Below are 25,900 nucleotides of genomic sequence, written 5' to 3'. Positions count from 1 at the left end.
ATCGTTGAAATTCTAATTGTACATCATACATCTCACACACACGGGGTCTCTTCAGCATGCTTCGGGGGCTCCGTGACCCCACATTCTCAGCCCCCGTGATCAAAGGCGCCTCCACCGGGGCTCCATGACCCCACGCTCTCACCACGCAGGGTCTATGGCGCCTCCACCGGGGGCTCCGCGACCCCACGGTCTCTCCCCACGTGATCAATAGCGCCTCCACCGGGGTCTCCGTGCAGGGTCTATAGCGCCTCCACCGGGGGCTCCATGACCCCACGCTCTCACCGCGCAGGGTCTATGGCGCCTCCACCGGGGGCTCCGCGACCCCACGTTCTCGCTAGAGATGATGTGAACTGCTAATTGTGAATCACTCGTGATTCGATCACGTTCGTTCTCAATCACGGTAATTTTTCACAGTGATTCGTGATTTCTCGTGATCGTTTCTGATTGGTGGAGAAACCTAACAGTTCTTTACACGCGACACATAATCTGTATATTTTATATTTTATATTAACGACATCAAAACAAAAATTCGAGTTATATCGTATAAAGTGAAAGAATAATTAGAAACAATGAAGAATAATGAATAAATTAATGATTATAAATTATGATCTACATGTTACCTAGCAAATCATTCTTTTAGAATTTCTTGTTTTTTCTACTGATTTTTACAAACACAGTAATGTAATTCATCGTAAAATCATATTGAATACGTTCTTCTGTTTAAAGATTAATGACTTACGATTGTAGTGAGCAAATTCACTCAAGATAAAAAAATCGCAATCACGGTCGTGAATGAAGTTAAATCACGATCGTGATCGTGATTCGGCGATCACTGTGATAAATCACCGTTAGTGATTTTGCACGCCATCTCTAGTAAACATGGGTAAACATCAGCAGACGCAGTAAACAACGATACAATGTTTAGTATGTGAACTTAAATGACGCGAATAACGTAATTCATACACTTTCAAAGAGGATGTTATTTCAACGTACTCTTTTGTAGTGAAACCGGAAAAACATGGATAACATAGAATTGCTATTCTTTGACACATTTTCACACGATATTTCAGAAGTACGTATAAGGTTATTTTGTACATATCTATGCAATCATTAGACTGTGGTTTTATGTATGTATAAGACTATTTAAACGGTTAATAAAATTCAATGTATTTTTTATTCCATTTGAAACCTAATTTTTATAATAACCCTTAATAGAATAAACAAATTATGGTTTGATGTAAGTTTCTGTAACTTTGACATTAAAGATCTATATGTACATAAACATCTACAGTTTAGTAAATACACTTATTACAGTATGACAAATACTTTTCATTTCCTTCAGGAGCTTAATTTAGATTTGGTACAGTTTCCCAAACCTGTGTATATTAGTGAAGTTAGAATTATTCCTTTGGGTGCTCGAGTACAAGCAGATTTTCCTGGTGGTGTTCGTTTAGGGTAATTATTTTCATTCACAATAGGTAACTACTGGTGAAATTTATTTAACGTATTGTTTTCATCACAGGGCAACAAATCCATCTCAATTTGAAATAGAATTTTTTGTAAATGACTTGAGTAAACCTGGAGCTTCTACTTTTGAATCTCTGGGAGAATTAGAGTATAAACAAAATATTCATATTCAGTTAGAATGTGAAAGGAAACAGATACCTACAGATGGGTTGGTATTAAGAGGATGGTACACTACCATCACTTTAGCTGTATATGGAACATTGACAAAATCTTTGAATAATCCACAAGAAGTGATTAGCTCAGCCGCTGGCTCTGCTGCTTGTGCAAGTGGATTAGAGGAAGTTGTGGAAAGTACTGCTCAAATTTCAGAGCAGCAATCAGATTGGTATTATGAAAACCAGGCACAGACAAATTCAAGTGTAAGTACATAAAATATGAGAACTGTGATAAGATTTTGAGACTTTTCTAATAATTCTAAAATGTTTATGTGGAATGCATAGGAAACATGTGTAGCAGCAACTCCACCACCTCCTATACAGCCAATACAAACAGTAGAATCATCCAGAAATTCAACATCAGATACTGGAAAGACAGATGCGGGACATTGGGAAGAAGACGGTGCAAATGGTACTCTAAAATCTACAAAACGTCCTTCTTCGCCACCCTCTGAATCTCTAGTATCTTTAAGTCCTGAATCCATATCGGCAGAGGAAGAAGAAGGAGAGCAAGATGCAGGTGAACAAGAACCAGGAGAACCGTTTGAACCTATATTATCCGATGAGGACATAATGGCAGATGATATACCACCTTCTACAGAATACGAATGTGAAAATGTTCAGTTAGATGATATCTATTCTTTGATTACACCTGATCTACTGGAGTTAGAAAAGTCAATGAACAACATTGAAGAATACTCTGTTAACAATGAAATGTTGGATAAGATACACGAAATATTTCAGTCATTAGCAAAATCAGTGTTACATTTTAATAATGCATCAGGACAAGAAAAAGAGACGTTTGTCCACAATTGTGAATCATTATGTGCAATACTTAGTCCTTTTCATTTGAACAGCACAGACTTCAACGACTTGACAAACATTGTAAATGCAGGGTTGGATATGGATCTTGCTCGTGCTCAGCCTCAACCAGCATATAAAGTTCGTCATGTGAAAGTTGGTGTACGATTAGCAGAAGCATTATGTAAGCTTCCTGAAGGTCCTGAAATACTCTTGAAAGTAGATGCTCCTTATAAATTATTAGCATTGTGCATGCGCGAAAATGTGGCCCTTCCTGTTAAACTTTCTGCTCTTCGTACACTGGATGCTGCATTAATAAGTCCTGTAATTGTTCAAGAGTTTCTTAACTTAAAAAGTAATTTATATAAGAATGCTTTGATGATGTTGGACACAGCTAAACTAGCCAGATTGAAATACGCGCTAAGTTCATTGCTACGAAAAGTACACACATTTGAATTTCTTGAGGAAATGAAAGAACTCAATGAACTGGCTGTGATTGAATTGACAAATACATACATATGCGCGCCTACGTTAATGGCTCAACCAAAGCGTCAGCTTCCAGCTGGAGCTCAAATGGAATTTGAGCGTGAGCAAAATCGAAATCCTCGTTGCCATATGATAGCGTACTTTGAGTACCATAAACTCTTATTTCATATTCTTGTTGCACTTACTTCACCGAAATCGGATTTGAATTTAATTAAAGCCATTCGACGTTTCCTACTACGCATATCTGACACAAAAGAAGGTTTATTTTATTTACTAAAAGAACCAGAAGTTACGAAATTAATATTGAAGGCTTTGAAGTGTGAGCTGCCTGGCATAGGATCCATTTTAGCTTGGCGACTTCAAGTTGTCCAGTGTTTGATACGTTTAAAACATGAACCTTCTGATTGGTTGTCCTTGAAAAAGCTTCATTCATTTCTAATATTTCCTGAAGGTTTGCAAGCTATAATAACAGTTCTTCCAACAGGGGAGTTTATTGACATTTTAATTCCATATCTTTCTGATCCAGATTTGTGTGAATTTTCTGCGGAGATTATATCGGCAACCATTAGGTATTCTGACAGAGTAGAGGTATTCCAAAATCGTGCCGCAATTATTTTGGAAAAGTCGCGAACTCAGGCTGTTTTGAAGGATGTTACTTCATATCTAACTACGGCTGCACAATCGTCTCATTGGAATTATGGAGATGTCTCTTCGCTTGTTGCGTGTATTAAGAAAAATGCAGACAAGACAGCATCTCTTCCAGGACAATTAATTACAGCATGTAGAATTTTGTATTATCTTGTTTTTCCCTCTAATGACGACGTAGACCCATTAGAGCCTTATATTGAATTGAAGTATAGGAATGCATTGACACAATTATTTGCTGCCGATGGTTTAACAGCGCTTATCGCGGTTATGGCAAATATTTCAGAATTTTATGAACAGCCATTTCTGCATCGTGCAGCTTTAACGGGTCGAAGGGGCTTAGCGTTAGTTGCATTGCTTCTTCCATGTGTAAAATTGACTAGAGCACTATTGGAACGTCTTGTGAAATGTATGGCAACAGATTTTAAAGATTTGACAGCCGTGGTGCCTCTTCTCGGTGTCTACTCGTTAGTCGAAGCTATTCCTCCTGTTAGAATTGTTCAGAGTCTCTCTGAGGAAATAGTAGCAACACTTTTAGTATTTACACAAGCTGTAGATTCAGATGGATCGGGGAATGTAGCGAAATCATTATGGACGCAAATGTTAGGGGAAGTTTTAAAAATGGTTTCTCTTAGTCCATGTAATTTCATTCCTGGCTTGAAACTTTTAACAAGATTATTGCCACCTGTTTTGACTCTGAAGGAAACAATAACTGAAGATGCTGCTAGAGTGTTAGGACTTAGGAAATTGTGGTCTGCCCATTTACAGGCTCAAGCTAATAACTTAACTGAAACGTTACGACTACTTTGTGCTAGTTGGAATAAAGATGTGTTAGTTCTTCTTTCAAAAGTATGTATGCAATTAAGTGATTTAGCAGCACCTACTGCGTTACTAGTAGGAAGATGTATGTTGGATGGTATAATAGCTGCAACTCCCCTTGAAAACAATGTTTTAATTCTTGCATTACTCAGCGAACTTGCAAGACATGCACCTATGAAGGCTACACTGTTAACTTTAACTAGTCCTGCGTCACGAGCGCAAGTGAAATCCGACCAAAAATATCCACCTGTTATTGAAATGATGTGCACAGCACTTAAAAATACAAGTGACATTAGAATGCAATATGAAATCCTTGATATTTTCGAAACATTGTGTGACTGTACACTGAGTTTAATGCAAGAAGATGTGAGTGAACCTTTAGAAAAAAGATTAACGCATTCAGTGCCAAGTAAAGAACCGCTTTTATCGATTCTAGCAGCGCTCATTGACATATTAGCGACTAGTACGAAATTTGAATCCGAGGTACTAAAAAGTACTCTTCGTATACTTCTATCACTTAGTAGTCATAACTATGGCTTATATCATGTAAAAAGCTGTTTAGAGAATAATCCTGATGCATTACGATCGTTACTAGAGCACATATCTGCGTTAGAAGATCCTGAGGCTCAACCTGTTGTGGAATTCACTGTAATGTTCTTAGAAAATTTAACTGCATCTGAGTCACAAGAAAGGTCTTTGTATCTACGTGTACAACAACTGGCATCATTGATATCGTGGGATAAAAATGATCATCCCCTAGAAAAGATAAAGAGAGCACAAGAATTAGTAGAAACTTTTAAATCTGCTGAAGATAAAGAAGAGAAAGAACCTATTCCAGAAATGTTGGAGCCATTATTGCCAACTCCGGAAGCCCTACTAAATCAATTTTCTCAACGATGCCTAGGCACTCCCGATCCAGTCTCTAAACGACCAAAAAAATGTACATTTATGTCACCGATTCAAACACTGACTGAAAATACGATAGACCTCTTAGCTCTTGCGGGTGAATTACTTCCCGCTGATTTCAATTTAATGGTAGAGGCTCAAAACTTATGTTCTAAGGCACCACCTGACGATGCAACTCAACCGCTACAATCGAAATCTCAAAATGACGATCAGGAAACTAGAGATATTCAGAAAAAATCAACATCTCCAGTTTCAAAAGTGAAACAACCATTCGGTGAGTTATCTTATACATATTTATTACATAGAAACGAAATTTCAAGTAAAAGTTAGTAACATTATTGTATAAAAGTTCTGTACATACAAAGTCAGCAGAATACATTTTTTCTGTTCCCTTTACAGTTACACCTATGCGCGGTAGAACACAATTTACCAACAGTTTAAGAGGTGGTCCAGTTGTGGGAGGCGTAGGTAGAGGCGCAGATCCATTTAGATCGAGACCACCAAACACTTCGCGACCTCCGTCTCTTCATGTCGATGATTTTGTAGCATTAGAAACATGTGGAGCACAACCAACAGGACCTACGGGTTACAATAAACTTAGTATTCGTGGTACCTGTCCATCGCGAGCGATCAACGCAGGAACAAGGAGTAGTAGACCATGGGCTCAAGAAACTCGACCTCCGTATCTTCGTTAAATAAACTTAGAAAGAAGTAGTACTTGTTGTCAATCATGCTGATTTCGCAATTTACCAATTGCAATAAAATAGATGATTTTGTAATAATAAATTTAATATAATATTAAATGATACAATAATTTTTATATAAAAATCTTTTCATAGTAATAAAGCTATTTATAACACATCTTAAAAGAAAATACCTTAGTAGTTTACTCACAATATTATTAGTTTCTTATTGTTTCTTTGTCATTTTCACAACATTTTGTTGCATTTTTTCTTTCCATTCCTCATAGAAAATTTTGAAATAGTTGTAATCTCTTTGTAGCTGCCGTAGCTCTTTACGGTTGTATCTATTCTGGAATACCAACATATACAAAAATATAGTTTAATAAGCCATATGCAATGTAGATTGACATGCATAATAATTTATGTACCTTTATTTTTAGATACTGTAAAATCAGTGTTTCAAAGTTTTCTAATGTTTCAAATATAAACTTAGATGGTTTCACCTTATTTTCTAATATGTAATTCAGTAAAAATTCTATATATCTAAAATCTTTACTATAAGTTGCTGTGCGTATTAATGCTCCTAAAACTACATAATTTGGTACAAAACCAATATTATCCATTTGTTCTAATAGTTCAATTCCATTTCTTAGCTGTGTACATCCCATGGCTAGTATTCCAAAAGTCATAATATCTGGTGAAAGATGATGCCTCTGTACGTCAGCAAGAATCTCCTGTATTAAAATAGACATTAAGGAAATGTTAAAGAAATACATTACAGTTTGTTAAGTGCTATTCAATACCAACATACCTTTGCCTCTTTATACTGTTTTCTATAATTTCTTCTTTTCATAAGGATATTAAAGAAACATATATCTACTTCAATTTTTTCTTTAGCAATATACTTAAGCAACTGCCTTTCTGCTTCTAAAGAAGGTGGAAGTAATTCTACAAGCAATGTCATTGTTCTGATATCAGGTGTTACATTGTCACTTTCCATTCTTTTTAATAACAACTCTATTCCACCAAAGAAAATTAATCGATTCTTTTCTAATATCTTGTTCAAATTTTCAGATAATATTACATTGTTTTCAGCTACAACTGCTTTGGAATCATTATTTTCTACACTATGGTTGTTATATTTATCTTGTAGTTCATCCCTGATTAAGTTGAGAACTGAAATATTTAATACTGGTGGAGAATCTAATAAGTCTGAATTTCCTGTTTCATTAAGCAGAATTTGAGTACTCGATGAGTTAGGTATTAGGCAATCATTCAAATTTAACTCTCCAAACTCTGTATCTCTGATTGCTCTAAGAAGCAGATTATAATGAAATATGCTTGGTTTTAGTTTATGTTTCTTCATTTGATGCCACAAAATTAAAGCATATTTTAATCCATTCTTTTTATCACTGATTGCTGCATGAAATAGAACAGAATATATTCTGTTTGAGAAAAAATGTTTATCCCTTGCTTCATCTGCTAGTTCAAAAGCAGTCATAAGTTGTTTATGCCAACTATAAGCTTTTATAAGAGTTATAAAATGTGTCTCATTTAAAACAATGTTTTTCTCATAAAATTTTTCTCTCAAGGTCTGCAAATATTCCAATGCTTTAGTTGTATTTTCTGATGTAGCACAAGCATTAATTAAACTATTATATATTGCTGAATTAGGAATTAAACCACGTTTCAACAATTTGTTGTAGAGCTTGAAACATTGATCCACCATTCCTTGGTGAGCAAATCCATAAATTAACAAACTATACATATATACAGTGGGTTGGTCACGATTTTTCTTCACTAAATCTAATACACTTAATGCTAGATCCAAATCTCCTTTCGCTATATGAGATTTAATAAGCTTGCAATATTGACCGTGACTTAATTTTTGCCACCTTGGCACTCTTGCATCATTTTCTATGTACCTTTCTTCTTCTTCTTCTGCTTTATCCATTTCAACTCTTTCAAATCTTTCATATGCAAGATCTCCAAAGACATTGGCATCCTTTGGTACATTCTTTGAACAGAATTTTCTGTTCAAACTTGACCAGTACCAAAGGTTCTTTGTAAATTGTACATTAGGTCCATTATTTCTATTTGATCTTTCTTCATTTGTACATATAATGGTACATGTAGGACTCCATTTGGTATGTATATAATTGCTGTATTTATGCAAATTTAGTACGCATAAACATTGCTTTCTTTGTTTGATACAATGAATACAGTCCTCAATATAACCTGTGGATATGTTTGATCTTAGAAGAGAATTCGTCTTGGATAAGAACATACTAATTGCGTGAATTAAATTTTAACAAATTAATTCAAAGAAATGCGATGCTTCTTTATTAAGTATATCAAGTAGCGTTCATGCAGGACACTATTTATTTAGTTTTCCACGTGCTAAGAGCAATCGTTAATCCATCAGTATACATGTATGTACATATATATATGTATCCATGTGTCACATCGTCACATAGTAAGGACTGCATCTCTATTTAATAGTTCCAATTTTCATAACAGTCGTTACTTTCGAAACGCACAATTACTAGAATATAAATATTTTATTAAAAATAAAATTATGTGAAAACGGGAATACATACTTGTTTAGTTTACAAGAAACTACTTCAAGATTATTTTTATAAAAAAAAAGCGGGAATATACCGGCGGGTACATATTGTCTCAGCAAAAAGACAAAATAAAGATGACAAATTTAAAAAAGGTGAGAGTAGAACGAATTTGAATTAAAAGAAATCCAGTACTTCAGAAATTGTATATCGTTTGTATAACGATAAATATAAAAGAATAAAAGAGAAGCTGCTAATTTAATCACCGTTGCAACTTAACCACAGTACTGGACACACTAGCGCTGAAAACGCGAATAACGTCTGTCTGATCGTACGCTTTTCAGTGAGCCGCGTCAGTTCGATAAAGACCACAGTGGACCACAGTGATTTACGGAGAGGAAGGCAATAGACATCGAATGTAATTATCAAATGTGCCTTCGATTGAGCACAGTTATCACTGAAGCACAAGTTTATTACTGAAAAAAGATTTGCTCGATTAGCGAATTATCAGCGGACGAAGAGAAATGGAAAAGACAGACGAGAACGAACATAATGCGTTGCGAGAAGTTTTAAGTGACGAAGAATTGACGCAAATCCCGGAAGGATTCGTTAAGAAATTAAATGCGTTTTTCAACGAAAAATTCGAACAGTACATTACAGCTAAGGCGGTTTTTGAAACCAACAGGAAGAACTTTGGTGAGCTACGATTGAATTTTCCAGTTTTTGCTATATTAACGTTCATCCGGTTTATTTACATGCAGGGATTAACCTCTTTCTAGGAATATATGTTATGTACATACATACATACATATACATATATATACATATATATATAGAAACAAAAAGCTCTGATGTTTAAACAATTCGTCTAATTGAAGAATTATTCTGATACAATGTAATCTCACTTAGAAAAACATTATGTCATTTTTAGATTGATTATTAATTAAATTCGTTAGTTTTTACTCATTATTCAACTCTTTTATATATATATATATATATCCCGCAAAGATGAGCAAATTCATTATCCAGATAAAGAGTTTTGAATAATGAGTAAAAACTAACGAAATTAATTAATAATCAATCTAAAAATGACATAATGTTTTTCTAAGTGAGAATACATTGTATCAGAATAATTCTTCAATTAGACGAATTGTTTAAACATCAGAGCTTTTTGTTTCTTCTTATTTTACATATTATTCAAAGATTATGGTGTCCAAATTTAATGGTGCTTTTTTGGAGTAGTTTATGTTCAATTTTATGTTCAAGATACATTAATTATCATTGTCTCTATATATAAATATAATACCTCTTTTAGACCACACTTCAGAAAAATTACAAAAAGAGTTAACAGAAGAAAAGTCAAATTTTGAGGAATGCAAAGGAAAACTGACATTATCAGAGAAATATACTGATGAATTACAGTCTAGTTTGGATGAAGCCAAAGGTGAAATACAGAAATTACAAGACACTGTTAAAAGGTACTTTTAAAGGATGCATATGGTATAAATGATCGTAATATCTAATGCAATGTGTAATGTTGTAGATTGGAAAAAGAAAATGCAGACTTACGTAGACATAGAGATACAGTTGTGGATGAGAGAGATGCATTGCAATTGCAGGTTGAAAGACGAGATACAGAAATTGAACGAATGCATACAGAATTATCTTCCCTGGGAACACAGCTTCAAAATGCTATTGCTGCTAAATGTCAAGCTTTATCAGAAACAGAGGAAATTCGGAGTCGTGACATGACTCTTGACTTTAAGTAGGATTATAATTATTTAAATGTGAAGTACAATTTTCCTCATTCATTACAATAAATTAAATTTTTTAGAGAAAAACGATTAGAGCAAGAAAGAGCTTTGATTCAGCAACAAATGGCAGGACTTGAGGAGGAATTAGCAAAAAGAATGTCAGAATTGCAGGCAACAAGAGCAGAAGCATCTGCGCGAGCTCTTTTAACTGACACTCGCTTGTCACAACGCGACGAAGAATTACGTATCGCTAATGAAGCAGCATCACAGTTGCGAGAGTCTTATACATCTATCCAAAGACGCTGCGACGAGCTCGCTCAGAAACTAGAAGAACAGCGTACTCAAGAAATTTCTATGCATGCTTCTTATAGAGAAGAAATTGGTGCCCAAACCAGATTGGCTGATCTTTACAAAGGTATGGCCGATGAAGCAAATGCAAAGGCAGAAGAGTATAGCAGTGCAGTTAAAGAACTTCAAGAACTATTGGAACATGCAACTGAACAATATGGAGCACTAGAAACTACACACAATCAACTTCAGTTACAGCACAAAGAAGAGTTAGAAGAAAAGGAACAAAAGATAGATGAGCTCTCAAAAGAATTGATTCATGCCAATGAATTACTTAAAAATATTAAACAAGAGAGATTGGATCAAGCTGTTGAACAACTTGCACCAACAGCAGCCATAGCCAGTCGTGTGCTTAGGAAAGGTTTAAGCCTTACTCAAATCTATACACAGTTGGTTGAAGTGACAAATGAATTAACGTCAGAACGTAATGAAAAAGAAAGCTTGAAATCTCAGATGGACGTTATCTTACGAGAATTGGAAGAAAAAGCGCCCATTTTACAGCAACAACGTGAAGATTATGATACTGCAATGGCCAATATCACGACGCTTACATCGAGGTTGGACGAACTTTTGGCAGAGAATCATAAATTGCAAGAAACGACAGACGAAGCAAATCGTATTGCTAAACACCATACTAAGGAAAATCAAAGGCTGAAGACAGAGTTATCAGACTTGGCACGACAAGTGTGCTTCTTACTGAAAGAAGTTCAGGAGAGTAGAAGTGGTATAACTATGCACTCAAATGATTTTTCGAACGCAATGGAGATAGACAACCTTGCTTCATCAGAAATTATCAGTAAAAAGCTTGTCACATTCAAAGATATTGAAGAATTGCAAGAAAATAACCAGAAATTGTTATCGATAGTCCGTACATTATCATCAAGGCAGGAAGAAATTGAAAGAGCAACCGATGAAATAAATTCTGGTGAAATGAAAGAAAAATTGGACAGGTTTGTATGTTTACCATAAATAATTCACATCTTTATAAATTGTTTCATTAATTTTCTTTTCTTAAAATTGTTTCAGATATCTAGAACAGTTAGAAGACATGCAAACTGCCCAAGATAGGCAAGCAAAAATGTTGGAAGGCCTTCTAAGACAACGTGACATGTATAAAAATATGTACCAACAATGTTTGAAGCAAACAAGTATGTTGGATAAAAAGGAGCTTTCTGTAGCACAGGAAGATGAAGCAAAGGATGTAGATGGAGAGAAATCTGTCATCAACGAATCGTCAAGAGCCACTCAGAATAACGCCAATACAGAAAAAGAATTGAAAAAGCAATTAGCCGAATGTGAAGCTAAATTAAAACAATCTACAGACGAATTTGAAACGTACAGACAGGAAAGATCGGCTCATGAACGAATGTTAGGGGAAGAAGTTGAAAGGCTTAGAAAAGAAGCGGAAGCAAATTCAACTCGTTGCTGTAGATTGAAAGCACAGTTAGATTCTGCAAACGATAGGTTTAATCTTCTGCAGGCAAACGTTACTTCTTACAGATCTCAAATAAAGGTGCTTGAAGAGAAATGCTGTAATTACAACGTAACAATTGGTACTACTTATTTACTATTGTTAAAAAAGTGTTGAAGTAAAATAAATGTGTAGGGTGAAATAATTACTGAAATTACTCGTTTCACAGGTAAACATGAACAAAGCTTAATGATTTTAAGAGATGAAACCTTAGCGGCTCAAACGCGTTTGTCTCGTGCTGAAGTACAGTTAGAAAACATGCGACAAGAGCGACAGCTTCTGCGTGATTCAGAAAGTCGCCTTCTCAAGGAACGCGAAATATACCAGAGAGAACGTCAAACGCAATCTCTATTACGTGCAGATGTCGAGTCCATTAAAGCTAGTCTGGAGCGAGTTCAGGCCGAAGGTAATCTGCGTGCAGAACAACGTTTGGATGATGCCATAAGGGAGTGTGCAGCGTTGAGACGCCGATTACAGGAAGAACAGGACCGATTTAGAGAATTGTCAACACATTTGGAGAGGCAACTTGCCACAGCACAAGAAAGACTTGCAGAGGAACGCAATGTAACGGAACAAATTAGAGCTGAATTGGAGCAGGCTCGTCAGTCTGATTCTCAGAACACTCAGCGCATAGAAGAACTGAATACTAAACTTAGACAAGCCGTTACTCATTCAATATCAAAGCCCTTCACTGGTATGTATACAATATGGAGCTATATTTTTTGTAGAATTTGTTAGTTGATGATTATATATAAATTTCTGTGGCTACTTGAACTTACAGGTGACGAAAATCTCGTGAAGAGATTAAAAGAAGTTGAAATGCAGCTTGCGACCACACAGGCAGAATCGAAATCGTTGTCGGAACAATTAAAAGCCGCGCGACAACAAAGCGAACAATATTGTAATATAGCTGAGAGTGCAGAGACGCAATTAAGAGAACTAACCGCGCAGCATAACAAATGTAAAGAAGAATTAGAAACCGCTTTGAAAGAAGCGCGTGTAGAAGTAATGTCCTTGCAGAAAAGGGTGCAGGAGTTGGTAGAAGAATTAGCAAAAGTTTCCAGTGGTAAACAAGAAACGGATTCAGAGTTAAGAGCAAAATTAGATGATGCAGAAAGAAAGCTTGAAGAATTAGACGAAGTTAAAGGAGAATTAGAGCTCTTTAAGAGTGATTTGCAAAGCGCTTCAACAACTGCGAAAGAAGCTGAAGAAAAATATGCTAGAGAAATGGTTTTACATTCAGCAGATCTTCAGGTAGGTACAATTAGTTTTTTTTTTTAAATTCTATCGAAGATAAAACGTTTCACGTGGATATAAATTTCTCCTTTACTATTAGACATTAGCTAAGCTTAAAGAAGAAGCTCAAGTGGTAGAGCAGAAAATTACAACATTAACTCAAGAAAGAAATGGCGCTGTAGAAGCTTTGGAAATGGAGAGATCAGCTTGTCAAGAAAGAGAGAAAAAATTCCAAAATGAGATGCAGGAAATGCAACAAAGGATAGACGATCTAGATACACAAAATGCCATTTTACATACACAAATTCAAGAATTAAGTGATAAAACTGCGATTATGCACAGTCAGAAAACTAAGATCAGCGGTCGGGAAAGTCCGGACACTAGCTTCGAAACACTGAATCGTAGTTTCAGCAAACTGGAGGATGACTCTAAATCTCCGGAACAATTGCTGAAAGTTATGAAGTATCTGAGACGTGAGAAAGATTTGGCTGTAACGAAGTTTGATGTTCTCAGAGCAGAAAATCTTCGATTGAAATCACAAGTGGAGGTCAGTATTATATTGATTTGCTCGTGTATTTAATTCTGCAACGTGTTACTAATATAGAACATGTATCTATTCATATAGGTATTGGAAAAAAGATTAAAAGAAACAGTATCACTTCTCAGCTCCGTAAGGGAGAAATCCGAAATCGATGTAGTAACAACATCTAAACACGCAGAGCTGCTACGGAAAGTTGAAACCTTGAATGCGATCACAGATTCCAATAGAATTCTCAGGGAGGAAAGAGACAGTCTGGGTGGAAAGGTAGTAGAGCTTACCGCGAAAGTTGCGGCGCTTTCTGAAGAAGTGGGCCCGCTTCGGGACTCGACGCGAGACTTACAAGTGAAAACGGAAGCTTTAACACAAGAGAACACAAGTCTTAAAGCGGAAGCAACCAGATGGAGACAGAGGGCTAACACATTGGTAGAAAGAGCTAACAAAGCAAGTCCAGAAGACTGGCGTAGATTGCAGACCGAACGTGAAAATCTCAGCAAATTACTCGCGTCTGAACGCGAAACGCACACTAAACGAGCAGAAGAATTGAATCAACTGAGAACAGAGAAGTCCAAACTGGACGAGCAATTGATACAGATTCAGAAACAACTACAAGCCCAAGGAGAACAAATTCAGAAAGGCTCTGAGGAAGTGCGCAAACTGGGTCAAGACTTGAACGAAGCACTTGCCGATTCTAACACTAAGGCTAAAGATCTGACAACGTTGAGAAAGGAACTTGCAGATAAAGAAGCCGTTTTGAATGATATTAAGAATAAGGAGATACAGATTCGAAAAATAGCGAAGAAATATAAGACCCAGTTTGAGGAACTAGCAAAGTCAGTGGAAGAAGAGAAGAGCAGATCTGAAGAGTCTCGAATTGCGGCTGGTACATCCGGTAACGAAGAGACTTTGCAAGTGTCCCAAGAACGCGACGATCAACTGCGAGAGGAGGGTCGGACGGAATTACGCCAAGCGAACATCGAGCTGACAACAAAAATTGACGAATTATCTCGGCAAATGGCTGCCGTGCAAAATGAAGCTGAAGCATTTAAAAAGGAAATCGATACGATGAATAAGACTAGCGTGGAGAAAGAAGAGCGTGCGAAACAAGTACTGAAAGGTGCTAGAACGAAAATCATGCAGTTGACAGAATCAAAGAAGATATGTGAGAAAGAATTGCTTGACCTAAAGTCGAAACTTGAGACAGGTGCTACTGAATCAGATACCGCTGAACATGACGCTAGGCTGGTAGCACTTAAGTCTCAGATGGAAGGTAGAATCTCCCGTCTCGAACATGAAAGAGCAGAAATTCAGGCAGAGAAGGAAACTCTTTTACAAAGGGTTACTCAGTTGCAACGGCAATTGGCTGGCGTCAGTGGAGTTAGTGCTACTACCGAACCGCCTACAGCCAACATCAAGCCTATGTCCGCGCGAGCTGAAACTCCATTAGCAAGTATTCGCCCGATGAGCGTAGTTGTGCAGTCTAGAACAGCTGCAGTTTTACCCACAACTGCTAGTGCACCGGTAATGGTAGCGCCTCATCAGCAACAGCAGCCGCAGCAACAGGTAGTGCATACTACCGAAACTAGCTCCCCAACCAGTAGTCTGCCAGATTTTCAACCAGCTAGCACCAGTAGCTCGTCACAGACAGCACCCAGCACATTACGTCAACTCGTTGTGCAGCCGCAGTTAAGCGAATCAGCAGAATCAACGCAAAGAGAGGACCCAGAAAGTGCCGAAACCCTGAATGTACAGCAACAACAGTGTCAGCAGCAACAGCAACAGCAACAACAGCAAACTGTTGCGTTGGTCAGTCCAAGGGTCGAACAACAACAGCAGCAGCAACAACAACAGCAACCTGCAGCCAGCGATCAACAACAGACTGTAGCCAGTAGTTCAACCCAGTCGGTGAGCACGTCCCAAGCGTCTACAGGACACAAACGCCCCAGGACTCTGGATTCGACGGCATCAGGATCTGGAATCGAGGGTATAGATCATAGCAGGCAAGAACAGGCGCTTAGTCCCAAGGCCAAACGGACCAGGCAAGAAATCGCGTCCACTGCCAGTGCTAGTGCTTCAGAGGTCGAGTACCAGGTGAATTTATATTACATGGATGTGCAATCTAATACGCTATTATTTGTATTGCAATTATGTACGTGAATAATGTTAATTGAATTATTAGGTACCAACGTCGAGCCAACGGGATCAAGATGAAGAAGTAGAAGAAGGGTGTGTAGTTGTAGTAGACTGTGATGAAGGCGAGGGAGGAGGTAATCATCAAGCACAAGAAGAGGAAGAATTTGATAATGATCCGTATGAAGAGATGGAAGAGGAAGAAGAGATGCCATATGAGGTTGAGGTAGAAGTAGAAAGGGATAACAACGAAGTTGAAATTATCATGGGCGAAGATTCTACAAGTGTAGAAGTTCCTAGACAAGCACAAGTAACGGTACCTACAAATCAGCAACAACAACAGTCTGAAGCGATAAGTAGTGCGGGACCAACTGGAGAACCGCCCACGTCATTTACAACACGATCGTCGCGTGGAATTGCACCCATGCCTAGGCAACAGCAACAGCAACATCTGCTTTTGGTTCGTTCCTTTGAAACAAGTAGAAAGAACCAGTAATCGTCGTCTAGTTATAGAATATATATCTATGAAATCTCGTAATTTTTAGCCTCAACAAGGATACGAAGACGGGGGTGACGACAGTATAGTACCAAGTACACCGACTCTGTTCGTTCCACGTCGTGGAGACGGATTTGGAGAAGCTGTTAGTTCACCCCAAGTTCCACAAGGCCGTTTTACATTTGGAGATTCATCTGCACCGACGACGGCGTCGCCAACGCCATCCTTGTCTACTCCTTCGGGATCAGCAGCTCGAACAATATTCGGTTCATCGAGTTCCAGTGTGGCACAGGTGGTTCAAGAGAGTATGGACGATAGTAGAATGGATCTGCTTCAATTAGAAGACGGCGGTACTGGTCGTAGTGTACCCACTACACCTTTACAAGTTTCGCCAGCAGCTGATTTACCGCCTTCGGTACGAAAGCTGGTCAAACGACCAGTAAAAACTTACATGATATTGGAGCATATCAATATGTTACGTCAACGGCCTATATGTTATTTACAGACAAGCAGTGGACCATCCGAAGAGCAGGAAACACCGGTTTCAGTGACACCCGTGTCTGTAACAGGTACCACAGTTGGTGACACTAGTGAAGAACCTGCGATACCTAGTATTCGTGTAGTCGGTGTCGATGATCAACAACATAGTCAAACTGAAATAATCACAGAATCTATGACACCTACTGAAGGTAGCGATCACTAACAACTAATATTACGAGTTCATTTATAGGTTGAAACGAAAAACAATCAGAATCTGTGATACTCGGTATATTAATATCGTTCGTTAACACTATCAATTGAATAGAGTTAATAACATGATACATCAAATAATAGATAATTCACTCGTACGTGCAGGTATGAGTTCCGAGAGTGAAAAACATACAGAAGAAGCTGGTCCTGCAGTATCTGGGGAAGATGATACGGTAGACACTGGTGAAGGAACTGAAGAACCTGGAAGTGAGGTGGTGGAGGATGAAGTGGAGGAGGAGAACCGCGAGGCAGAAGCATCCCCCTCTAGTAATACACGTCAGAGAGCAATGGCAGCTGCAGCTGCAGCTGCTGGGGTTGGAACCGCTGCAAATGGCACCAGAAGTGCAACTGCAAGACGGTCTTCGCGATCGCCGTTTAGAGCTCAACGTGGTTCTCGACCTACACCTATTGTTTGGGAGAGCCAATCTGGTAGGGGTAAGTAATTATTCAATAGCAGTACTATTTATGTGTGCAAAAGATGGCGAGTAATATTAATATTTATCAAGGACAACCTGTAGTACGCGGAGGACATGCGGCAAGGGGGTCAAACAATGAAACCGGAAGAGGACGTGCAACCCGAGGACGTCGAATGCGCTCCAAATATCCGTCGTACGCGCGATTCTAAGAGTAGAAGTTGATTTTGTATACGATGCCATCTGAAAACTACGGATCACTGTCTTCGTGTACGCACGATGTAACAGACTGGTTGGCTGTTAATATATATCAACGTTCGAAATGAAAATATTTTTGTTTAATGTTAAACGGGTAATTATGTTGTACAGATAGATTTGTCGTTAGGACATTTGTTATTTCTATACGCCTAGGATGAGACTATAACATCGTTCTTGCAACGATGACTGTGTGCATCTTTCAAAAGAGGAAAATATTTGGGGTTAACAGCAACGATACACTATTTTCTGTTACATTATTCTTGGTAATCAAAAGAGACATTCCTTTCGTTGAGTATTTTCATTTCGTTCAAAGTTAAAAACACTGATCGAAAGTACATAGCATTTAAGTTGTCTTATTTATTTACTTGTAGAATGTCATTTTTATGTGGTTGTTGTTCGACTGTCATCGACCATTGGAGGGACTTTTATGTGACGCATTCGTACGTGAGACATTTTTCAAACATTAGTCGACTTTCACGCTTTTAGGCAGAGCCATATCATAAACATTTTTAATGAAAATATTTTGTCAGAATGTACAAGGAGTGTCTTAGTTTTTAAAGGTACGTTTTCTTTCTATACGTTTTACAGATTTAATTGAATCCTACGTAGCTTCCACGTGTCGGTGATAAATATTAATAAATACCTATGATTTACAAAACGCCTACTCGAATAGAGTTCGATATCGATTACGAAATTATCATAAATACGAGGTACCGAGGCCCGGTACAAATATAATACAATGTATATTTTATATTCTCTACATCAGTCTCTTGTCTGATTTAACATATTGCCAACGATATTTAATTAATACTTTTCGAATACTTAACATGTACCGCGTTATTCCGTGAAAGTATTTTAAATTACCGGCAAGAATATATAAATACTGAGACGCGTAAATGTATCTAATAACTCACACACGTTTCAATAATATGATAGTTCCGATGTTGTCATGTCATTAAAATAATATCACAACGGCAAATAAATAAGCTCTTTGCTAGAGATTTTACCGTAACTTCTAACATATATTAATACGTTCTGGTCCCCTTTTCATTTCGATGAACTACTCAGTTAATAGCAATAAATATGACTAGCTAAATGGATTATTTACATATGAAATATTATTAAATTTTATACAATTCCCCCGGTTAACGAATGGGACACTTCTGGATCGTACGCTCTGAACACACATGTCATATTAAAAATCTTCATCTTTTCCGAAACTTAGGCTTCGACTCTTCATTGGGAATAACAATATTCGCGTATGCTTTCCTCATAAAAACAGGTGTCCAGTAGTGCGCGCGGGTCCTCGACATTTGGCGTCGGGCGAACAGTCGTTATCCGCGTTGTTGGGCATCAAGCCAATAATACTCTTTCCGTGTTACACTCTAACGTCTAAACGCACGCGTTGAAAACTAAACTGGTACATCGGATCGCCATATAATCGTTAAAACCGGGGAAATGATGTCAGCGTTGTTCTAAATTCTTTTAAATGGTTCCCAGTCTCTTGTACCAGCATCGAATTGTCTCGATTCTCCTTTGACACAGTGCCATCAAATAAGAGTCACGTTAGGCTGTTGATAGTCCAGCAGATTCCGATCGTCGCTCGTGTTAACTTCACACGCACATTTCCCGTGTTGCTCTACCTTGATCCACTGTCTTCTGGTCCCGTTTGTTTCCAGGCTCCAGATCTCGATCTCCATCTCCTCGTAATAGATCGACGTGTCGACCGGCGAACAACTCTTGTCCGGACTCATGCAGCATCCCGAGTGTCCGTCGCAACGTTTCAATATTATGTAGACAGGCTGAATCGCGCTCTCCCCGGGATTCTGCTGTACGTTTTGCATCAGGTCCCTCAGATTGTACGCCCGTGTCTGTGGTTCTCTGCAGACGAACTTCCGGGACGCATCTATCGCGCGCGGCAAATGAATCTTCCGGGCCGTCCGACGATGATGATGGTGACCGTCGGGATTCGCCATCGATAGGACGATGTTGTCCAGTGTCAACGGGACGATTATTAATAGCTTCAACAGGGAGCTCTTCGATAACCGATTTCTCATGCCTCGTGTTTGGTGTATCGCGACCGGATCCGGATTAAACTCGGCGTATCTATGCGTTTGGTCGCTGTCCGTGGAGATCGCGCATGAATTTCTTCCAGCGTGATCGGTGTGATCTCGTATTATAAAACGGAAGGTTGTGTTCGAAAAGACAACTGTCACACACGAAACCACCGACACGCAGTGGTATCAAGAGGCGACCGACTGAGACTTTCCGGTTGCCAGAAGAGTATTTATACGTCGAACAGGCTGCCACACATGCTCCACGCGGATGATGTATACACGTATCGATCAAGAATCATGCACATTGAAAATTGTCCGAAGCCCTACGGTTCCCGCGGTAAAACTTCCTTGTGAAATTTCCGCTGACGCGGGGGTGTCCTGATGCATAGGGATTGCCATGGTTCCCGCGGTACACGTCAACGGTCTCGTTCAGTTCCATGAATCGCAAAACAGACGGAATAAGTAACCGTTTCTGCTGGTTCAAGTAAGCATCACGTAAGTGACACAAAGTGGTTTGATTTTCCAATGGTGTTTAAACTTTTACACACAATTTATTCTCGCTATCCGTCGACTTTCGTGGTCGAGATCGACCAACATACTGATAAGAAGCGGAGGAATGTGTTTATATCAAGCTCGAACTTCGACTTCTCGTCTATTGATACGACACACGAACATTCTCACTTACTTGTATGTGAAATTACGATTCGTACGAAGCATCGATAACGATCCGTTGAAATGATGCTGATCGCAGAAACGGAACTTCTGTTTCTCTGAAGTCTACCCGAATTTCTCCGTGATTATTTTCCAGATTTTCGGATGCTTCTACCTGAACGTACCTATATCGCTTCCTTCCTGTTTGATCGGAATTATAACTGACTCATACCATACCGCCGTGATTCATTGGGAAAATCGGGTTCAATGAATTCGCTTACAATTATTGATACACTTATTTTAATAGAAATATCGTTGATTCATGGTCCACGATTAATAAAAGATATTTAAATCACGAGTCTGTGACTCCAGAGCAAGTTACTATTCCTCGAAGGATGAACGACTATGTTGAAATGAGTGTTTGTATGTAGTAAAAGGGACAAGAGCAAAGACACCGACGAAGTATACTTTTCAGTCGTTAAATTATACTCGAGGTGCAACGTCACCGACTGTATAAACAGTTCGGTTACTTTCATCGTTTCTATTTGACGTTTCGAACGCTTTTGCACGGAACTTGATTCTGTGTAGAATTACAATATGCACTGGCGAGAGATTTCTAAAGACAAAATTCTGTTCAATTCTCGTTCTTATAGAAGGCTATAAACGTACGAATAGGTGCGCATACGCCTCCAATTTTATAGTTGTCGATCGATTTCAGTTCGATTTGCTTTTTATCGCAAAAGTTTCTTGAATGTTTGTGTGATCTATTTGCAGAACTTTATTCGTGTCAAGAAAACAGAACGAAGATTAAAATCAAGAAAAGCAATTTCTTCATAGTTATCCGGATAACTCCAGTTCACGGTATTTACATCTAACCAAAACCTCCTTCATCTTTCAATCTATCTTCCTGTCGTGTGATTATTATAGAGTATAGAGGAATATAGGTCACGTAGTCGATCTGGTAGGTAGCCGAATAGATATGATCAAGTGCATTCTACTCGTACACGTGGGAGCTGAACGAGTGTGCCGACTCCTATAATTATTAATAAACACGCATCTGGATCATCTGCTTCGTTAACAGAAGGGTGTCTTCTACGATACCGTGAAACAGAATCGGGATGATTCCGTGAACGTAAAAGTATCGATTAAAATCAGGAATGATAAAGAATTTATAGTATCATAAAAATTTACCCGGGCGGGGTACATTCATCCTCGATTGCCGATTCACGTGAATCATCGGCTGACCAGTTCTGTCTCAAGATCGTTTGCGGTCTCCCGTGCGTGACCAGAAGTTCATTCGTCATCTCATTTTGGCGGTCCGCCACCTGATTGTGAGAACAGTTCTGTCTAATAATTTTCTTGGACAGCTTAGAGAAACAGAAAAGTCTGTGTAACTCTGTGCCTCACATCCGAAGAAGCTTCTGTCGAACCGATAAGAATTCTTATATAACGAAAGCATAATGATAAGAAATTGATAAGATCCTTTCATCCGTATGCACCGAGAACGTTTAATTCTTCTCCTTCTTCTGTGCCATATTCTGTTTCTCTCTCAGCAAGTCGAGTGTTCCTGTTCCTCCCTGAAATTTGTACATATCATGATTGGCTTTCGAAAAGTATCAAAAGGTAAGCTTAAACCCTTCTTCGGGGATTCCCAGCGTAATGTTACGACACCTTTAATCGGTGTTACAAACGGTGCGTGATTAATATGTAGTAGAACGGGGATATCCCTCGCGGCAAAATCATTGACCATACCAACATATTTGCAATTCCGATTTCGTTCAGATCGAATGATATTATGCTGTCGTGTGTATTCCCATAAATCGCTGATTCATCGCTCCATTATAAATAGAAATGCTATAAATACTAGTTAATTCATTTAAACGCCCAACGATTACTCCTTTAAACACCAGGATGAATCGATTAACACCTATACATATGTTTAGGAATTAGGTGTGTTTCATACGTGGCGAAAGTCACGCAACCGGTAGATCGCCAACCCTAGCCACCGTCTACTACATAATAGATTACAGTGGAATTTACTTTGGTCTAATAGAACTTTTTATGTGACTATTTCAGGCAGAAATCTATCGAATCCTTGGCTGTGATTTTATTACAAGAGGATAATGGACATTCATGAAATCGAACACAGGCAACGATGATGCCCAAGATGAGGAGAATTCCAAGGTCGCCGGCCAGTGTCGTGTACACCCACCTTCGAAATTCCACACACGGTTCATAGATTCGCGACATCGCATACCGCTGAGTCAGTTCCACGAATTCTCCGTTAACGGATATTCGTGTAACCCCGGGGACCGTGATTTGAGAAACCGATGATGACTACTCTCACCTGTCCCACTGCGTATACATATGTATCCTTAGTACATAAAATATGTATACGTGATGCGTGTGACTCACGGAATTGCGTCGTGAATGAACCCTGTCGCAAGCAGACACTTGGCAGACGACCGCGTCGCGGTGACTCACTGCAACCTGTCGCATCATACATACACATATAGGTAACGCTGCTGATCGTGGGATAGTGCACTCGATGCCTCGCTGTTGGATCGAGAGTACAGTGTCTCGCCATGAATCGTGTTCTCAACGGATCTGATCGGTAACAATAACATTCATTTAAAGGTCATCGAACTGTAATTTCCTTACTTCCTCAGGAGTCCATTAAGTATAAATAATCGATCTAGATGATCTTATTATTTTTGGAATATTACGATACAACAGAACAGTCGGTTCGATCGGAGGTAGGATCAGTGACACTGCTACCAGAAAATTACCTGGACGGTAGTTCGATGTGTACCCATATCGGTACACGCACACAGAGAAAGAGTGGTTCGGGATGCAGCGACCGTTGCATCAAAAACGAAAATCATGCGGGGACTGATCATTTGACTGATGACTGGTCGAAATTTGGCGTGGACGGAGTATAAAAAAGAAAAAGAAAAAAAACGAAGGGAAGCTTGCCAGGCGAAAGGAGAAACCGAGAGAAAGATGGGTAGACCGAGAAGGAAAGGATGACTAGTCACGCGACGTAACGCGGTCCCGACTCGAACGGGAGGCAGGACCCACTAGTTGTAATTATAGTTATCTCCGCGATGTTCTCGGAACGCTTTGCTTCGACCCCTCCTTCGAGGCTTACCGGGAACCAGGAGGGAGACGGTGCGAATCGCCGGAGGACGGGACAAGACGATTCAGCGGGAGATAGTACGGAAGAGGAGAGACAAAGAGAAATCGGAGAAAGGGGGGAGGCAGAGGGCACCGGGCCGAGGATGAAAGTTACATATATATAGAGGGAGAAAGAATTCAGATCGCAGAAGAGAGTAGAGTCGGAAAGGCCCGGCCCCGTTGAACGTTGAACAATCGCGAACGATCTATCGGAGTGAACGGAACAACCGTCGACGGAAGTAGGTCCTCCCCGGTTTTGCGTGCGTCGTTAAATAGGAGAACTTCGGCGACGAAGACCAAAAACAAAACTAAAAATGCGAAGCATTATTCTGTTGGTGTTCTCCATTCATCTTGTCTTTGCCATGGTCGGCCGACATCACAGGTAATTCCGATTGGACGGGGCAAACTTTAATTGGGCAACATTAGTGACGTGATTTTGACAGATAAGTCTAACGGTCGTTTCGGGTGCTCTCAGGGATAGCGGATTTTTGAATCATGTACAATTGGTCCACGAATTTCGGTGTTCCGCGCCTCAACCAAGAGCAGTGCCAGTGGAAGAGCTTTTAACCGTCGGTCCCAGCCCCGATGAGGTTTTCTATCCAGCCTCCACTGTTCTGACACGTTGCAACGGAGCCGGATGTTGCCCCGATCCGAAACAGATTTGCGCGCCGATCGAGACCAGGAACGTGAGCCTCGTGTTCACTGTGAAGCACACGATCGACCGACAAAGGGACAGACACCACGAAGTGATACACGCGTTGGAGCACACCAAGTGCGGATGCGTTGACAAGAAACTGATCAAATTCGACTGATTCTCTATATTAGTATAATTTCGATATCATAACGTAATTTACTCGTGATTAGTTTCTTGTAAAGATTAACGTGTACCAAAAGGATGTTCGTAAACGCGCGACTAGATAACATTTATAGTTAGTAATAAGATGCTGAGCTTAAACGTAAGACACCTTGTTCCTCGTATTAACACCCTTCAGGATTATTGACTGTGATATTTTGCTAACGTAACTATTTTTATAGGTAAACTTAATAAATGAGCAATGTTTTTGGGCAACGTCGTGTTTTATTCTATGCTCCATTCAGATAATAAACAAGAGCAGACAGAAGTATTATCAGGTTTCTCGATCGGCCTACCTCTTAATCTTTTATGTCAAAGTATTGTCTCGCGGCCAGCACGTCGCGTTTTATACTTTCATTGTCCGGTGTCAATTTCAGGGCAGCTTCCAGTTCTGGAATGCCATGCTGAGGCGAGGACAATTTACAGAGAGCCGCGCCTCGTCGAGCGTGACACCTGGCTCGTGACTCTCGATTGCTTTCGCATTTCGGTTCCATTAGTTCCAGTGCCTGAGAACAAAATATACGACTGTGTATTTATTCTTTCGAATGGCAGCACGATTTTTTTGTCGAAACGAATACAAAATCTTTCGTGTAATTCTGACGTCGATGCTTCGATAATCCCTTCACCTTCGAACAATCCTCTAGACATCTGTAATAATTCTTCAATGCATATTGGGCTGCCGATCGATTCACGTAAAGTGACGCCAGTTTGTCGCTGATTTTAATACCGTAGGTGTAAGCGCTGATTGCTGCCAAGTAGTTTCCGTCTTTGAAGAATTCACTGAAATAAACATATAATTGATTCGCTAAGTTATGAGTTAACGATAAGGAATTATAGTAACTAATAATTGTATGACATATTAAACGTACTCTCCTTTGTCCTTTAACCACTGAGGATCGCGTTCTTCCGGTCGTAGGTCCGTAGAGTCGAATCCAATTTTTCGCCTAGCCTCCGCTTGTTTTTCCAGCCACTATAATTAAGATTATTTTATTGAAAGTGTTCTCTACACTATTGTACAGAACGGTCGGTATGAATATGTAGTTAAAAAGGAATACTTCTTCTTCCTCGAAATGAGAGCTTTCCCTAGCAGGAGTGGGGAACTTCCGGTCCGAGAACGTGACGTTGATGGTACCTTTCTTTCTCGGTAATGGAATCGATTTCGAAGGCGCTTCGAATATGTTG

At 39.2% G+C, this 25,900-nt stretch overlaps 5 protein-coding genes across 8 annotated transcripts; 3 read left to right on the top strand and 2 right to left on the bottom strand.

Moving 5' to 3' along the window:
- Window positions 1-894: 894 nt before the first annotated feature.
- LOC107185687 (protein virilizer) lies at window positions 895-6,088 on the top strand. The gene is made up of 5 exons (XM_015573429.1): window positions 895-1,072; window positions 1,343-1,455; window positions 1,523-1,886; window positions 1,968-5,613; window positions 5,739-6,088. The coding sequence occupies exons 1-5, from the start codon at window positions 1,019-1,021 to the stop codon at window positions 6,032-6,034; spliced, it is 4,473 nt and encodes a 1,490-aa protein (XP_015428915.1). The 5' UTR covers window positions 895-1,018; the 3' UTR covers window positions 6,035-6,088.
- Window positions 5,838-8,309, bottom strand: LOC107185661 (pentatricopeptide repeat-containing protein 1, mitochondrial). Its single transcript, XM_015573397.1, has 4 exons — window positions 6,834-8,309; window positions 6,451-6,756; window positions 6,234-6,371; window positions 5,838-5,918 (listed from the first exon to the last, which is right to left on the bottom strand). Exons 1-3 carry the CDS (start codon window positions 8,307-8,309, stop codon window positions 6,249-6,251), a joined length of 1,905 nt encoding a protein of 634 aa, XP_015428883.1. The 3' UTR covers window positions 5,838-5,918; window positions 6,234-6,248.
- A 381-nt stretch (window positions 8,310-8,690) lies between these two features.
- On the top strand, window positions 8,691-19,093 carry LOC107185717 (nucleoprotein TPR-like). Of its 4 annotated transcripts, XR_001516169.1 has the most exons (15): window positions 8,691-9,282; window positions 9,902-10,064; window positions 10,130-10,351; window positions 10,421-11,638; window positions 11,715-12,241; window positions 12,329-12,853; window positions 12,941-13,413; window positions 13,496-13,942; window positions 14,021-16,024; window positions 16,113-16,523; window positions 16,609-16,974; window positions 17,065-17,248; window positions 17,415-17,744; window positions 17,816-17,992; window positions 18,352-19,092. XR_001516169.1 is itself a non-coding variant. In XM_015573468.1 (14 exons), the coding sequence occupies exons 1-14, from the start codon at window positions 9,111-9,113 to the stop codon at window positions 17,932-17,934; spliced, it is 7,155 nt and encodes a 2,384-aa protein (XP_015428954.1). In that variant the 5' UTR covers window positions 8,691-9,110; the 3' UTR covers window positions 17,935-19,093. The 4 variants fall into 4 exon arrangements, 3 of the variants coding, with proteins under 3 accessions (XP_015428954.1, XP_015428956.1, XP_015428953.1); XM_015573468.1 differs by having other exon boundaries at window positions 17,415-17,738; window positions 17,816-19,093; XM_015573470.1 differs by having other exon boundaries at window positions 17,828-19,093.
- A 437-nt stretch (window positions 19,094-19,530) lies between these two features.
- LOC107185710 lies at window positions 19,531-20,037 on the bottom strand. Its single transcript, XM_015573459.1, has one exon. The coding sequence runs from the start codon at window positions 20,035-20,037 to the stop codon at window positions 19,531-19,533; it is 507 nt and encodes a 168-aa protein (XP_015428945.1).
- A 4,142-nt stretch (window positions 20,038-24,179) lies between these two features.
- Window positions 24,180-24,677, top strand: LOC107185711 (vascular endothelial growth factor A-A-like). The gene is made up of 2 exons (XM_015573460.1): window positions 24,180-24,247; window positions 24,341-24,677. Exons 1-2 carry the CDS (start codon window positions 24,180-24,182, stop codon window positions 24,675-24,677), a joined length of 405 nt encoding a protein of 134 aa, XP_015428946.1.
- Window positions 24,678-25,900: the final 1,223 nt, after the last annotated feature.

Source organism: Dufourea novaeangliae, unplaced genomic scaffold (assembly GCF_001272555.1).
Source record: "Dufourea novaeangliae isolate 0120121106 unplaced genomic scaffold, ASM127255v1 scaffold67, whole genome shotgun sequence".
Classification (NCBI taxonomy): domain Eukaryota; kingdom Metazoa; phylum Arthropoda; class Insecta; order Hymenoptera; family Halictidae; genus Dufourea; species Dufourea novaeangliae.
This window is presented reverse-complemented; position numbering and strand designations above follow the sequence as displayed.

Coding starts and splice junctions, on each gene's coding strand:
- LOC107185711 (XM_015573460.1), top strand. CDS start 24,180: ATGCGAAGCATTATTCTGTTGGTGTTCTCCATTCATCTTGTCTTTGCC. Junction 24,248..24,340: donor ATGGTCGGCCGACATCACAG/GTAATTCCGATT, acceptor GGGTGCTCTCAG/GGATAGCGGATTTTTGAATC.
- LOC107185687 (XM_015573429.1), top strand. CDS start 1,019: ATGGATAACATAGAATTGCTATTCTTTGACACATTTTCACACGATATT. Junction 1,887..1,967: donor AGGCACAGACAAATTCAAGT/GTAAGTACATAA, acceptor TGGAATGCATAG/GAAACATGTGTAGCAGCAAC. Junction 5,614..5,738: donor AAAAGTGAAACAACCATTCG/GTGAGTTATCTT, acceptor TTCCCTTTACAG/TTACACCTATGCGCGGTAGA.
- LOC107185710 (XM_015573459.1), bottom strand. CDS start 20,037: ATGAGAAATCGGTTATCGAAGAGCTCCCTGTTGAAGCTATTAATAATC.
- LOC107185661 (XM_015573397.1), bottom strand. CDS start 8,309: ATGTTCTTATCCAAGACGAATTCTCTTCTAAGATCAAACATATCCACA. Junction 6,757..6,833: donor AACAGTATAAAGAGGCAAAG/GTATGTTGGTAT, acceptor ATTTTAATACAG/GAGATTCTTGCTGACGTACA. Junction 6,372..6,450: donor TACAGTATCTAAAAATAAAG/GTACATAAATTA, acceptor TTGGTATTCCAG/AATAGATACAACCGTAAAGA.
- LOC107185717 (XM_015573467.1), top strand. CDS start 9,111: ATGGAAAAGACAGACGAGAACGAACATAATGCGTTGCGAGAAGTTTTA. Junction 12,242..12,328: donor TAATTACAACGTAACAATTG/GTACTACTTATT, acceptor CTCGTTTCACAG/GTAAACATGAACAAAGCTTA. Junction 13,943..14,020: donor GATTGAAATCACAAGTGGAG/GTCAGTATTATA, acceptor CTATTCATATAG/GTATTGGAAAAAAGATTAAA.